At 32.1% G+C, this 15,629-nt stretch overlaps 2 protein-coding genes across 4 annotated transcripts in view; one reads left to right on the forward strand and one right to left on the reverse strand.

The window, feature by feature from the left end:
* LOC146527136 (protein SCAI) overlaps positions 1-731 on the reverse strand; it is a 55,621-nt gene extending 54,890 nt beyond the window's left edge. The window contains exon 1 of one of the 3 annotated variants that reach the window (XM_085206198.1): positions 342-731. The gene's annotated coding sequence lies outside the window, so the exon portion shown is untranslated. Of the gene's footprint in view, positions 1-145; positions 280-341 lie in introns of those variants that run through there. The other 2 variants (XM_085206195.1, XM_085206197.1) reach the window with 2 other exon arrangements.
* Positions 732-12,910: 12,179 nt separating this feature from the next.
* On the forward strand, positions 12,911-15,488 carry LOC146527138 (LETM1 domain-containing protein 1). The gene is made up of 4 exons (XM_085206453.1): positions 12,911-13,143; positions 13,447-13,809; positions 14,117-14,405; positions 14,503-15,488. The coding sequence occupies exons 1-4, from the start codon at positions 13,046-13,048 to the stop codon at positions 14,824-14,826; spliced, it is 1,074 nt and encodes a 357-aa protein (XP_085062579.1). The 5' UTR covers positions 12,911-13,045; the 3' UTR covers positions 14,827-15,488.
* The last annotated feature ends 141 nt before the right edge of the window (positions 15,489-15,629 follow it).

Genomic DNA, 15,629 nt, shown 5'->3' on the forward strand with positions numbered 1-15,629 from the left:
AAAATTAAATCGATATTAAGAAACAGTTATTTATTATTTGTTTGTACTTTACTATTATTATAACTTTTAAATATAATTATAAAATTCGTTTTCAGCTTTACACCAAGGAGTTACATAAGCGATGACTATGTTATAATTAACTTACCTGACTTTTTAGTCCAATATGTTTAACCGTTTGAAATGTCAAAAATATAATTCTTTTAACTAAAAATAAGTAAAAAAAGCAACACTTCCGAACAACTAGTGCAGAGATAAATAACTACGAGAAGTAAGGTTATGCCGCATTGTGATCGATCAAGTTTACGCTAGCGACTACGCTACGTTTTAGGTTATAAACATACCTCAAAAATGAATCCAGGACAGGATAAAGACAATCCATATAACACCATTTATTTACTGATCACTTTTTAAGGCACTGAATGGTTTTTTTTTATTAAATTTAAGTAGTCATTTAAAATTGAAGAAAATAATCATTTTGACGATTTTTTTATAATCCGCTATAGAATATAATTGTTGAAAGATTTTTATTTAAAATTAACACATGTATTTTAGGCAGTTTCTATATATTACAATACACAGCACGTTTATAATTCAAGTTTTATATTGCCAAAAAATTATGGAAAAATCCGAAATAAATCGATTATTTTTAAATTAATTTTCTGAAATTCTTGTCTGATGATAGATCAATTAAAAGGGTTACTTTGTCGGATGCCAAAAATGTTCTACTTAACAAAAGTCTTAGAATTTCTACCCTAATCTCATAAAAGGAAGGCAAAACGCATGCGCCTATTTTATCGACGGAACAGAATGCCGGTCACTCAATGGGTGACATCACCTTGAAAATATCTCATAGTAAACGTGAACTTCTCTCCGGATTTCTTCTTGGCTGGAGAGAACTCTCCGTTAGACAGAAAATAATTAAGATCCAATGTAGCTTTAAAATTGTTGTAGTTAATATATAATTTAATGTTTTGCCAAATCTCATTTAAAAAAAAAATGTGATACATATCTTACAACGTTATTGTATTTATTAAATTTTATTAAGAAATATAAGTGTATATTGCCAAGTTAAATTAAAGGTAGAGAATAAGGTATACGAAGATAGAATCGGTTGTGCGTGCGTCTTAGCTCAATCAGTGAAGACAAGTCCTTTTTTAGAATAAATTACTGGTTCCCGACCTATGCTAGTGGTCCGCAGACCAGCAGTAATGTCATTTGAGACTTCTAAATTAATAGTACAATCTAGAAAACCTCCCACACTCCTGCAATCATCTTTGATCAACGCCTTCGAAGAAGTTTTAAATTAGAGGCTAAAAAAACAAATTATCCCCCTGTCCAATAACACGGTCAAATAACCGCGCTTTCAATACAAACTGTCAACTCCTTATTTACACCTCTAGGGGATGAATTAAAATAAACCACGAAACGTGTGTTCAATGATATATTTTTAAGAGTCTAAGTTTCGAATTTTATAAAAATCGGTGGCGATTTATATATTTTTCACATACCAACTTTCAACCCCTTATTTGCACCCCTAGGAGATGAATTAAAATAAACCACGAAACATGTGTTTAATGATATGTTTTAAGAGTCTAAGTTTCGATTTTATAAAAATCGGTGGTGATTTAAAGATTTTCTCATACAAATTTTCAACCCCTTATTGACACCCTTAGGGGGTAAATTCTAAAAAAAAAGTAGAATACGTGTTCAATTAAATATTTTTAATAGTCTGAATTTACAATTTTATAAAAATCGGTGCCGATTTAATTTTTTTCCATACAAACCTCTATTTCACCCCTTTAAAAATTTTTCAAAATCCCTTCTTAGTGTATGGCCAAATTACGAATGTAAACATCTGTCCAAATTTCACATTTCTACTATCAGCGGTTACGGTTGTGCGTGCGTCTTACCTCAGTCAGTGAGGACAAGTCCTTTTATATACCTATATAGATAGATAATAATTTATTCCCCCGTTTCGAATAGAACCCACAACCGTCGAGTTTTTTCTTTAGTAATCCGCTTTTTTTCTTAAAATATTTGAAAATCCCGCTTTTCACCGAGAAAAATCTGGCAGCGCTGATTGCGAACCTTAGATGATAACAACAAAAAAATGTAATATAATACATATCTTTTGATCGGTGGGGTGAGCGGCTATAGATTTTCAAAAATATAAAAAAACTGTTGTATGGACATACTCGAGCGTATCAGATATTGATACCATTAATTTCCTACATATTCTTAAAAATGTAATTATGATCTGACCGTTTCCATGATGGAGGTGGTCGCACGTAAGAAAGAAAAAAAAATAAATAATGATCGATTTCCGCGTCAGATTTTCTAAGGGGGTATTAAGTGAACCTGAAAAAAAAGCTCTTAATAATCTAGCTCTATAATAATCGCAGTAATGTTAGAATATGAAAAAACAATTTCATCACTTTGAAATAATCAAGCGCGTCAGATTAAAATATATATGGTTCATATTCATGCTCTAGACGTGCTATCTCATAATCTGACGATTATCTGAAAGGATTTACCCAATATTAATTAGATTTTAATATAAATATAATAATAAATAAATTTGAATATTAATAAATTTAGTTTTATTCGTTTACTGGCTAAAATGTAAAAGTTAAGGTTACATGCTGCGAAGGGTACACATGAGATCTGTATGAATATGTCCACGCAAACCTTGTCAAGGATCCGGTTCAATTCAAGTTCAATGATATCAAAATCAACTCAATATTGTCAAAATTATAGTTAATAAAAAATCTTCTGATGATATCTAGCAATTTTTATCATCTTGACTCTGTTACACCTGAATCTCTAGAACATCCTATATCTTATAAAACAAAGTCGCTTTTCGTGTCTGTCTGTTGTTTCTAACTCTTCTTCTTCTAAACCACCCAACGGATTTTGATGTGGTCTTCACCATTAAGTCGAGTGTTTTTCGTAGAAGGTTTATATACAGTTTATTATTTATATATTCTTATGTAAATTAACATAAATACGATAAATGTGTATAAAGTCCTACCCGTTGAGACACTTTCGCGCATGCGCTGCTTTAATGGTAAGTACTACGTGAAAAAAATGTACTGGAGTATTGTTTCTCTTAATAAGATCTACAAAAAAGTCCGCGACGGCATATTCGTATTTTTTAAGAATAACGTGGTAGTGATCATTTTTCTGTCTAAAAATAATAATTTCAATATATTTTTTATTGTGAGGGATATTTTTCCATAATGGTATTAATCCTTATCCTTTAAAATACTTTATTAATTTTCTACGTTAAACGAAGATAAAATTTGCTTTTTACACTATTTCGAAATTGCGAATAGTTTTACAGAAAAACGCATTTAATTGTTGACACATCCCGCCGTTGACACAAGTACTCAAGTTTCACTTATCTCTTACTCTCAGCATATAAATAAGTATATTAGTTACGTTGGCCATTTAATGTAGATCAAAACTGTCCTTTACTGTTTTTCATTTTAATAAGTACTTTAGAAGTTGTTACAATATCAAAAAATCCTTGCTGCGAAACGGCTCGCCACTCGCCATGCGTCCGCCGCGCCCGCCTGCTTTACACGCATCGGTGGTTCAGTGGTAGAATGCTCGCCTGCCACGCGGATGGTCCGGTTTCGATTCCCGGCCGATGCATTCTATTTAATTTTCCTCACAGGCAGCCACGTAGTGCTTGCTTTTCATCAGGGACAGAATACCCTCTTCAGCATTAACTACAAGCTCGAAAAAAAAACCCACCTGCCTTTATAGCAACGAAGATTTAGATGCGTTTGCACGTATTGGATAATTGGAGTTGAATGTATTATTTAAGCGCGATATATTTGGTTTCATATTTTTTGTAGTAGTTATTAGTAGGAAGGCTTTTGTTTATAATTTCTTCCGTTTAAAAATAGTCATTTAACTATCTAAAAATAGTCATTTAAATATATTTTAATAAGTACTTGAAAAGATTAGTAGCAGAGATTTAAAATTACGGTACCTACTAAAAAATCCTTGCTGTGTAAAAAAAAAACAATTGGAAAATCCTTATTGAAACTACGAAAATGCGGGTTCCATTAGGGTTTCATTAATTTTCACATTATCTTAAGTGCTTTGTAAACATACATTACATGAATAATCCAGTAGTTAAAGCGGGCGAACCCGCAAGAGGGTCGCTAGTGTTAAAAAAGTTTAAGCCACTAGACATATAACACTAAACAATTATTCGAGGCCGTGTTGAGTGGCGGAACTCAACGACGGCCTTTTGCCTTGATGCCAAAGCGAAGAAATGAAAATATTAATAAATAATTATTCCTTTCCCCGAACGGGGATCGAACCCATAACAGTTCTATGCAATAATGTCTCTTGTCAATAATCCTTGTAAATCACACGCTCTCTTTGGTACTCGTCAGCAGCTATCTAAAATCCATTTACTATCGCTTCCTTCTGTTCGTTGTTCGATGGTACTAAATTATTGTCGAACTTTCCATATTCTCACGCTCCTCTACACTGTCCTCTTACATCCTCACCCTCCCGAGTACCTTAAAACAAAATTGACTCTCCATCACTCTCTTAACCCCAGATCATAGGACGACAATAAATTAGCCATTTCAATGGCCACTCAGCCTCAGCTTACAGGGACTCTTTTGCTAAAAGCTGCTGTCCTTCGAAATACTCTCACGCGTGAACTACGCCAGTATAAGTTTACATTTAACAAGCATGAAGTTAAAAGCTATTTCTTATCACATAAAGTATGTATATCATTGAAATTTATATAAGTTATTATATTAAAATATTATATTATGATTTGTACACCAACAAATATCCGTACGTCCTTTGATCTTTTTAATGGTAATTTGCTTAGAAGAGATCACCTGTGGCGGTCAGGCCGCCTTTACATCATATTTTTCGTCATTTTTTCTTAATAAATAAATAAATGAAGAAATAAAGATGAATTTGGACTTAAGCTACGACTATATAAAAGTATTTCGTCTTTGTGTGATGAAAACAAACACTTCGGAACAATTTCAGTTCTTTTAATCCTTTTCTAAATTATATAAAAGAAAATAATAGGCGATTAAGAGAAGATAAATCGATAAATTATTCCATAGTAGCGGCCCGCCCGCGGCTTCGCCTGCTTGAACTACATGATTATTCATTTAATAAACAGAATTGACTGACAACTATAATGACTTCTAATATGTTTTTTTTTCTACATTATCGTAATTTCTATAAGGATTTTTGATTGTTTGAATTAAAAAATATGACCAATGTTGCTACTTGATATTTATAATAATATACATTGAGCATTGATATGTAAAGATATGTATTTATTATATTGTTAGAGAAAAAGAGGGCAGAAATAAATGAAAAAATAAAAACTATAAAAGAAAGAAAAGAGAGGGTAAAAATAAGTGAAAAAAACTATAAAAGTAGTCTGTTAATCGGGGGACGCAAGAGCGTCCTTCAAAGATCATACTTATTCTTCAGGGGTGAGGCAAAGTGTTCAATAATATACCTATCATTATAAAATAGACCTGAACTGTTACCGCCTTCACCTCGTGGAGCTATTCCTAGCTTATGTTATCTTAAATTATTATGTCAGAACTTCGAGTATCGAATAACCTCATTTAACATTGACCACGCAGAACAACTATTCGGAAGCCATTATATTTATATTTCTTAAGGTTTAGCTGGGCTGTTAGGGTTCTATATGAGCTGCTCCAGATCTTCATTTTTATTATATGGACAGATAGTGTTACAGACAGATATCGGTTATGTTGATCAACTTTTACTAAGACGCTTTATTTATATCTCTTAGAGATTAGATGGGCTGCTAGGGTTCCACGTCAGGTACTCCAGACCTTCATTTTTGTTATGTGGGTGGAAATTGTTTGTCATGTTGTTCAATTTTCCCAAGGCAGTATATTTATATCTCTTATACAGGCTGTTAAGGTTCCACATCAGGTATCCATATTTTCAAAATAAAATATAGCCTAGATGTTGCTTAGACATAATAGCTATACAACCAAAATTGTTTCATTCAAATCCGTCAAATGGTTCCGGAGATTAGCGTGTACAAACATACAAATAAACAGACAATTTTTTTGTGGATATAATCTCTATTATAGTTCCTAAACCCCCCTCAATTATTATTTTGTAAATTAAATATATTTACAGACACGTAATTTTTACTTTCTTATTATATGTATAGATAGATAGAGTTTGATGTTATTCATAAAGTACATTATATTACATTTATTACATTATATTTGATGTTATAAATAAATGTATGATTAGGGTAGGGACGCTTGATAATAAGCCTTAGTAATGAGCGCTCATCTCTGTTAATTATGGAATAAATCTGTCAGCTAATTTAGGGGTGAACGTTCGTTAACGACCCCAAACAGAAGCCAATCAGTTATTGCTCACGGCAATCGCTCTCTTTGTAATCTTTTTAGTACAAAATTATTGATTGAAGTTGAAGTTGCTTATGAAGAAAATTACGTTATATAGTACTTATGAACTACATAACATAATTTTCTTAAATGTTTAAAATCCTCCCACTGTCACATTTCAGCCAGACTATGTTCTTTGCCGCCAGTAGCGTAGAAGGCGGGTACACTGTGGGACGGAGATGGTTTATATGTGTTGTAGGGAGTAAACATGAAACGGAATGTTGCGTTAATTCGTCGCATAATCCTCACAGCTGTGACTTCATCATTATGTACTGATGATTGACACACTATTTGAGCCTCCATTCCCATATCTTATACAATTTCGATAATCTCTTCAATATTGTATTCAGCTTTTCCCTAACAAAACTAAGATTTTTATATTTCAGCCTGGGAAGCCGGACTTCCTTTACTAACTGCCCATTTAAAACCAGTCAGTTACACTCAGTACACTCAGTAGTCACTTTGAACATCATGGTCATGGTCATAAGTTATTTATCACCAGAAAATTCTCAAGATGTCGTGGTGCAGCGGCACAAAGGTGTGACTGTAAGGCGACGGTTGTGGGTTCGATCACCACTCGAGGAAATAAAATATTTATTTACATCTATATTTCCATTTCTTCGCTCTGGTGTCGAGGCAAAGCGTGGCGTTGAGTGGATCTGCCACTCAATATGTAATGCCTCCAGAATTGGGCAGAAAGTGGGGAACAGAGTGTCTTAACAATAGATTTCCCTCTGCCTAGTTTGCTGTGTGTTGAAAAAATGCTCAACATGCTGAGCAACCTGAAAGGCCAAATATTTCACTTCCTCGAGTGGGGATCGAACCCACAAAGTTTTGAGACCACTTCAAACTATTCTTGGAGCTTTTAGCTAAACTATATGTACATAGAGTATTTATAATATTTAATTGTTCGACTTTTTCGATACCACTTACTTTTTATATTAATAAATGTGATCGTTCTAAATTTTACTTTGTATATTTTTAAAATTTAATTTCCTTAAACATGATAATTATATAAGGGTAAAAAAAATCTACATTTTTTTTATTTCAATGGGAACATTTGAGTGTCATTTAAATAAAATAGCGGAGTTGCGTAGTATTTTAACAGCAAATCGATAACAGCCTGCCTGCACGACTGTTCGGAGGCACTGTATTTTACTTTGCCACCATTTCCACTCGTAGAGAGGGCGGGGATAAAGCGGAAGCGAGATGAACGTTAGATGCCGGGGGCGGTATCGTCGTGCTTTTAATAGTTTTCCAAACATGGCTATATTATATACTTTTATAATAAGTCGGGGCAAAAATATTTCCGTATTTTAATGTATTATTAATAAACAAACCTCTTTGACTGTATTGAGTGTAACTGGCTGGTTTTAATACCATTAGAATGTCACATACATTCTGAAGATGCAAAAAATAAAAAGAAACTAGTTCCTGCCATTTTTCAAGCAAGGAAAATGAACGCATGTGACGAATAAATTTTAAAATACTTTTGTCCCGACCTAATATATAGGTATTAGTGTACTTTTTTTCCTCCTGTTAGAATAAGGGCAGGTGGTACACGGACACGGCCTTCTTACAATGAACATGTGTTGAATTCTTAAAAATGTATTACGTCTATAGTATTTCTTTAATATATCATAAATATACTGAATAGTTTATACGTAACAATTTCAGGTGAGAACTTTTTCTTGTTTCTTACTTTTTAGATGGTGATTATCAGTAATCGGCATTTATTTTTTGAACTATGCTTTTTAATGTAATATGATATCACTTCAAAAGTATTTAACACCCGCACCATATCTAAATATGTGACACCTTCATTAATTCATTCATCTCTATCTCAACTTTTTTACCTAGATACGAACATAGAAATACTTGCATGACTTTAATAAACTAGTGAGTGTAGCTCATTTTAAACGTTCAGGCGAAGCCTTTGATGAATTGAATTTTCATTGTGCATACATACGTACATAAATTTTATTTACATTTGCTGACATGGGTAGGCTTCCTACAGTTAATTTGCTAAATATGTACCTACATTTTAATAAGTCATACTCATCTTAACTCATAGCAAAAAATTGTATACAAACAATTTTGATTTCAATAAAAGGATGCATTTTCCTGTTATCTCTATATTTATATAAGAACTGATAGTATACTTAGATATAAAGAAAAAAAAATTAAAATTTTAATTTAAATTAAAATTTTCTTTTCCTTATTTAATAACTAATCAACAAAAAAGAGTTTTTGAATATCTTAGCACTAAATTATCTGCCTACCTTGAAATGAAAAATGCTGAAATAAAGTTACAAATACTTGTCATAAATTTATGTTTTGAAGAGATTGTATTTAAGGATAAAAATTCTATCTTAGTAATCAGATTAATTATATCTGTTAAAAAAAAAACATTTGAATTCACATTTGTATATATTTTTTAACTCTACGCTGTATCTCGCTTACAGCAGGGTAGGCAGAGAGAACCTAGTGTTCAGACACTCCGTTCCACATTTTCCACCAAATTGTGGAAGCATTGTGTGTTGAGTGGCGGAAGCAATCAAAATTTAAATATTTAATTTCCTCAAGTGGGAATCGAACACACTACCCCTGGACTGGCCTCAATGTATAGTGACATATTTTTATAAGTGATATATTTTTTATAAAATATTTTCTTACTTTACACAAAGATAATTTTCTTTTAAAATCAAAATATTAAACGAGAATATTTCTGCGACTGTGAGCAGAAATTTTGACGCCCTCAAATATAATCGATGCGAGTGATCGATAGTACATACACATGTAGGTACATATGCACTATGCAGGCAGGACATGTTTATATAATGGTAGGTGAATGTGTCGGATCAGATCGGTTCGGTTCGGTTCTTTATTTATGGCGTTTAGGATTTGATAGAGATGAAACAACAACACACAACTAAATTACGCTTATTTAACGTTGGTTAAATTAAATGTCATCAGCGGCAAGGGCGCCCCCTGCGGGACTCGAACCTAGGCTTGCGAGTATTTTAATTTTACATTTTCCCGAAAAGTATACGTCCTATTTAAATGCTTTAAAAGCCAAAGTTTCTCTTCATAAAATTTCTTTGATTATGGAATAAGTTTTGCTCGTAAGTTTCAATATCTATGTGAAATAAATATCGATATATGGACCGTTTATTTTGAGAGTGGTGTAAGTCCATTTTCTTTTGTTTCGAGAAAATTAAAGGTTAGTATGTCGATGATTATGCAATTTCATTTATCGACCGATTTTAAGTTGTTCAAAACATGGGATTTTTTTGAGAAATTAAACACGGACTAGTTACATATAAAAAAATTACATTAAATTAAGCATGAATTACATGATAGCTCTTTTTTCTCATAAATGGACTTACACCACTTTCAAAATAAACGGTCCACATATAGCCTATAGTCTATCGCACACCTGAGGAATGTAGCATTTATACAAAAAAAAAGTAAATCAGATCAGTAAACCCAGAACTTTTTGCGTTAAAATAAACAAACTCTTCTTCTAATTCCGCGACATCCTAAATCTATATCTTATAAATAAGTCACAATAAGACATTTTGATACACAATTTCTTGAAATATCTGAAAAATAGAAAGTCTTCAAGCTATTTCTGCCTATTTACAAAATATAGGGTTCCTGCGAAGATAAAAAGTCAGTAGGTAACTTCCCAATTAAAAATAAAATGACCGCGCGCGGGTGGAGGTGGAAGACGCTGTGGCGGAAAAAAAGTTATCACCGTATTAAAACCGAGGGATTGCTTTGCCAAAAAAAACAAAAATTTCGAAACATCTGCTGTTATATATATAGGTAGCACAGCAGTTTAGAATTTACATATATAATGATGTGCAAATAAAAGTGTTCTCAGTCTCGTTAGATATACCTACATAGATGCAAGCAAAATGATTTCTTATCGTTACACAATTGTTAAAAAAATATTGTTTTTATGGAAAGTTTTTTTTTTGTATTAAAAACAACCCTAATATTACCTTGATTTCAAATTTGTGATGTAGGTAACTATGTATGCTTGGTACATGTCGATACAAATGACGATTTTGAACTTATTGTTAATACATTTGGTGAGTGGACTTGTGTTTGGGGGGGCGATCTGTACTTTGATTGTCACACAAACACTAATCTACGAACAATGCAACCCTCATGCAACCAGACGGGGCTTCAGGTTGCGGATAGCCGAACTCCCTTTTGAAAAGCGGGTGCCCTTTAATAATGGTCCCCGGACAAGGGTTACTCCGGGGATATATCTCCCTTTGGAGTAATTCCCATACCTAACACTTCCTCTGTTCCACTGTCATGCTTTGTGCATTCCTTTTTATGTTTTTTATAACATTTTCTTTTAATAAAAAACCGGTAAAATGCGAGTTCGACTCGCATACCCAGGGATTCCGTACCAACTTCTGGATTGTATGTCAACGGGAAGTACAATTTAAAGTTAACAATCTTAAATTTGCGGACGTACGCGTAAATGTTTACTTTTTGGATTTTTTCCAAATTTCATTATTTTGTGGGTTCACAGGAAGTACCCTGTAGGTTTTGATTCCCATGCGAGTTTCGAAAATTTGCAGCATAAACGGCCCTTTACAACTTGTACCTTTTAATTGCGTTGGCTTACAAGTTTGATTGTTCTCTCTCGCTCTACTGTCTCTTGAAGCTTAGAGTTTAAAGAAGTACAGCTGAGAAGTAGAGCTGAGTATTTGATATAAATTTTAGCGTCAAAGGTCCACGTCTAGGATCTCTTTAAATTATGCGGGGTTCCTGGTTAAAAAAATATTGATTAAAGAATTACGTAGGTATATATAGGTCCCGGCTGTTAATCCTAATAAACTATTGGGAATAAACAAATTCTATTTTTACTTTTATGCAGTCAGGGTTTTTGTTTTTTTAAATATTTTTTTATTTTTTACTTTTTTGTTAGGATTCATTATGGCAATGATAATTATGGTATACCTTTTTGAAATCCTCGTATTGAGCTCTTGAATTTGATACCAGTGCCTCGGCCCAAATTTGATATGATGCCTGACGTTTGCTGCATTTCAGTTTCAGTAAAATATAAATAGAACATTTTTATTTATTTTAATATATTTGTTTCTCTATCGAACATTGGCTACATTTTATAAACTTCAAACGCCACCTATGATAAAATTATTTCTTATAATTCCAAGAAGTAGATACCCACTAAAACTTAATGGTTCTGAGAAGCATCCAGGTCGACCGGGTAAATAATGTCTCTCTTCGTACAAACTAGATGGCGCCAACACAATTCTTGAAAGTAGCAATTCACAATATGACGCACGAGAACTCTATATAGGTCACCCAGATAATCCGAGCCACGCCCATTTGCCGCAGTGCGGTACCGGCGAATGTTCTCGAACTGTTTTACTAGGTCAGGATACAGACAATTCTGGGAAATGAGAAGATAACACAGATACAATCAAACATTTAATTTGCACGTTATTTAAAAATATAAGATACAGTTTAACTTAAAGGAGAATTGTGGCCCAGTAGCGATAGCTTTAAACTTAATTTGGTAAAATAAACGCCATCTATCAATCTCAAGTTAAGCCTCACAAAAACATGTAGAAATTGATATGTTTATTTTTGTTAGCAATAGCACAAACGTGACATTATTTTATATTATTAAGGCTTAAGTATGTCAAAAAACTTGAAGTAATGTAATGATGATGCAATTTTATGACCTCCTTACTATAAATTTAGTTCAACACAATGGAATTTGAATTTTCTATTATGTCATTTTCTTTCTTTATTGCCATCTAACGGCCTAAATGAGAAATTCATCAAATTTACGTTCTCGGTGTTATAGAACTATTAGGTCATATATTTATATAGACATACAATTACATATTTAGGTCATGCCAAGTATATTATTTTCTAAGTATTCAAAACATTAGATTCAATTTAATATGAAATGTATTATATTACAATATTGGAATCGTCACATCATCTGTTGGATAGTACTATGGACGAAGTAGCGGTCATTTACAAATAAGTCCCATACCATTTCATTTGACTACAGGACCCTAAATCATTTATTAAAATTAAGATAAAAAAATATCCCACTATTGTAATGCTTTATTTAATAATATTATTTTAAAACTAGCGGCCCGCCCGCGGCTTCGCCTGCTTGAACTACATGATTATTCATTTAATAAACAAAATTGATTGACAACTATAATGACATCTAATATGTTTTTTTCTACATTATGGTAATTTCTATAAGGATTTTAGATTTTTTTGAATTAAAAAATACGACCAATGTTGATACTTGATATTTATAATTATATACATTGAGCATTGATTTGTAAAGCTAATTATTTATTATACTGTTAGCGAACTCGTGTAAAAGAGAAAAAAAAATGTAGTTATACCATATCAATTCTTGTATGACCTAAATTTAGTAAAGGAGCAACATTAAATTGTCACGTCATTGTCAAATTGATCTTGGAAATATTTGAAAATAAAAAAAATAAATTTTGTGTGTTGCGTTTTAATTATTGTTGTGTATGTTACTAATATAATATTACTGGGAAATGTCCATTCATCGTGTAGTTACAGTTTCTAGATTAATGTTACAATGCAATCGTTTTTGTCTCGCAGGGGATAATTATTACCAAAAACATAACAATCGGTAAGATATATTTGATACAAAAACCTTGTAATTTTTTCTTTACTTGTAAACATTATCACCAGTATATTGTCTCACTAATAGATCCCCCATACATTAACTCTTTATTACTTATGTTCCAAATTAAGCGTTTATTTCCATTATATAATTAATTTTGGTTTGCTAATAATAATTAGTCATCATACCTTGATACCGCAAGCATGTTATAGATTTTCATTTTTGCACAATCACGTAATTAGCAATAGAATTGTAAATTCTCATCATTTGAAGGGAAATATTGATTCAATTTTATAACTGCCTTTTCAGATTTTTATCTCATTCAAAATCAAAACACACACAAACAATGAAAAATGAAAAAGAAAAGCTTAGAACTTATGTAGTTCAAAGATATATAGATTATGTAAAAAATTATACAAATGTTTTGGAAAAAAGATTTCCTTCTGCAATGCGAATGTACAGAGTTTTCAGTATAGGTATAAAAGATTTTTTGAAAGATTTAAAAACATACATTTCATTAAGATTGAAAATAACAAAAAATGGAGGATTTTCAAAAATGTCAAGGCAAGATATTGAATTATATGAGAAAATGCCTTCAGATATGTGGAAAATAGCACCTGTGTTAATATTATCAGCTGTGCCTTTTGGAAACTACATAATCTTTCCTTTAGCGTAAGCAACAATTTTTTTTACATAAAGCAGGAGAAGCATAGAGGTCCTTATGTTAAGACAGGTGGAAAGTAGAGAATGATGCCATTTTCTGCCAAATTTTTAGACTATGCATGTTAAGTAGCAGAACTATGCTGCACTGCATGCTGCAATCAATAATAAATTTTCCCCTGAATGGGAATTAAACTCACACCTGACACTACCACTGTGCTCAACACTTAATAGTTAATCTAATACTTCAATTAGTTTATTTTGATATAATAACTTTTTTTCTATTATTGTACTTTGATATAAAAAGTTTAATTTACAGATTCTTAAAACCAAGAACTTTATTATGCTCTCATTTTTGGTCAATACAACAAAAAGCAGAGTTTTCTGTACAAGATTTAACAGATCGTCTTAGAAATAATAAACCAGTGTTCAGGGCTTTACAAGCAAAGTCAAATTTAGTGCCTAGTGGAGACTTAAAGACAAAATGGAAGAGAATTATTGGACTGCTTGGTTCTGGAGTTCATCCAAATGCGAGTGAAGTGTTAGACTGTAAAGAACTTTTTTCCAAAGAACCATTTAGCTTAGCTAGTTTATCATATTCACATATGGTAAATATTACTTTTTTTATTATTAAATATATATATATAAAACTTTAACAGCCTATATGTAATGTTCAAAATAATAAATGACTTTTTTTATTTACAGGGACATTTATTAAAAGTGCACGGATTGCGGCGCAGTTTAATCAGACGAAAAAAGTTAAAGTACAGAGCTTTTTTGTTGTTACACATGGACAAAGCCATAATCAGGGAAGGTGGTGTGGACGCACTGACTACGGATTCCTTGAGGAATGCCTGTCACATGAGGGGGTTGAACAGCAGTCACTTGTTGAATCAGGACATGAAAGATTGGCTGAACCAATGGCTGCAAGTATCACAAAACTTGGACCCTGCCTCTTATTCATTGTTATTACACTGCCCAATATTCTTCGCATATAATCACCCACAAAATTGGGTGCTTATTTATTAATAAAGATTTTAAAAATAGAAGAATTTTAAATATTTTTTTTTTTACTTTTATTATGCTGACACAGCGACATATCATCTGACTTTATATGTGACAATGGTGGGTGCAATTCCTACTTACCGTGGAATCTATTATTTGAAGTTTTTGCGCGCGCTGGGTGTAGTTTCGCCACTAATCACGTGCTAATCACCTTGCTAAATGCAGGATACAGCGTGAAACGATGAAATGTAATCATCATATTGCTCTTAAAAAGGGATTTATCGCTGGCGATGCACATTTATGACGGCTTTATTATGATTCAGAATACTTGTGTCAATATTTTTTCTGTATTATTGAAGTATACAACATACAACTTTTACATAAGTGTTAAAGTAAATGTTATTTTTAATTTGTGCATGAATTTTCTATTTTTAAAAGCTTTTATTGAACCTGCAATGTATGTATGTAAATTCGGGTGAAATCGTTGAGCTCAATTTTGAAGTAGATATCTTCAACCGATTGAGCTGAAATTTTTTGATTGTATTCATGCTTGCTTTAACTTCTGTCTTGTTAATGGTTGAGAGTATTATTTATTTAAATGACGTGTTAATAATAGTTATTATTAAGTATTGGAATGTTATCGTTTGTAAAACTGATTTTTATAATAAATGAGTAACCTACTTAAATCATGATGTTTTATTGAAATTATTTTTGTTATTTCGTGTAAAACTATATAAAATTTCACTTTTATCTTGCGAATTTTCAAAATGCCCCACCATTCTATAGTTGCTTATACTATTAATGATCGCAATGATCAGAATGTTATA

This window comes from Heliconius melpomene, chromosome 21 (genome assembly GCF_056956725.1).
Source record: "Heliconius melpomene rosina isolate 202511_hmr_F chromosome 21, ASM5695672v1, whole genome shotgun sequence".
Classification (NCBI taxonomy): domain Eukaryota; kingdom Metazoa; phylum Arthropoda; class Insecta; order Lepidoptera; family Nymphalidae; genus Heliconius; species Heliconius melpomene.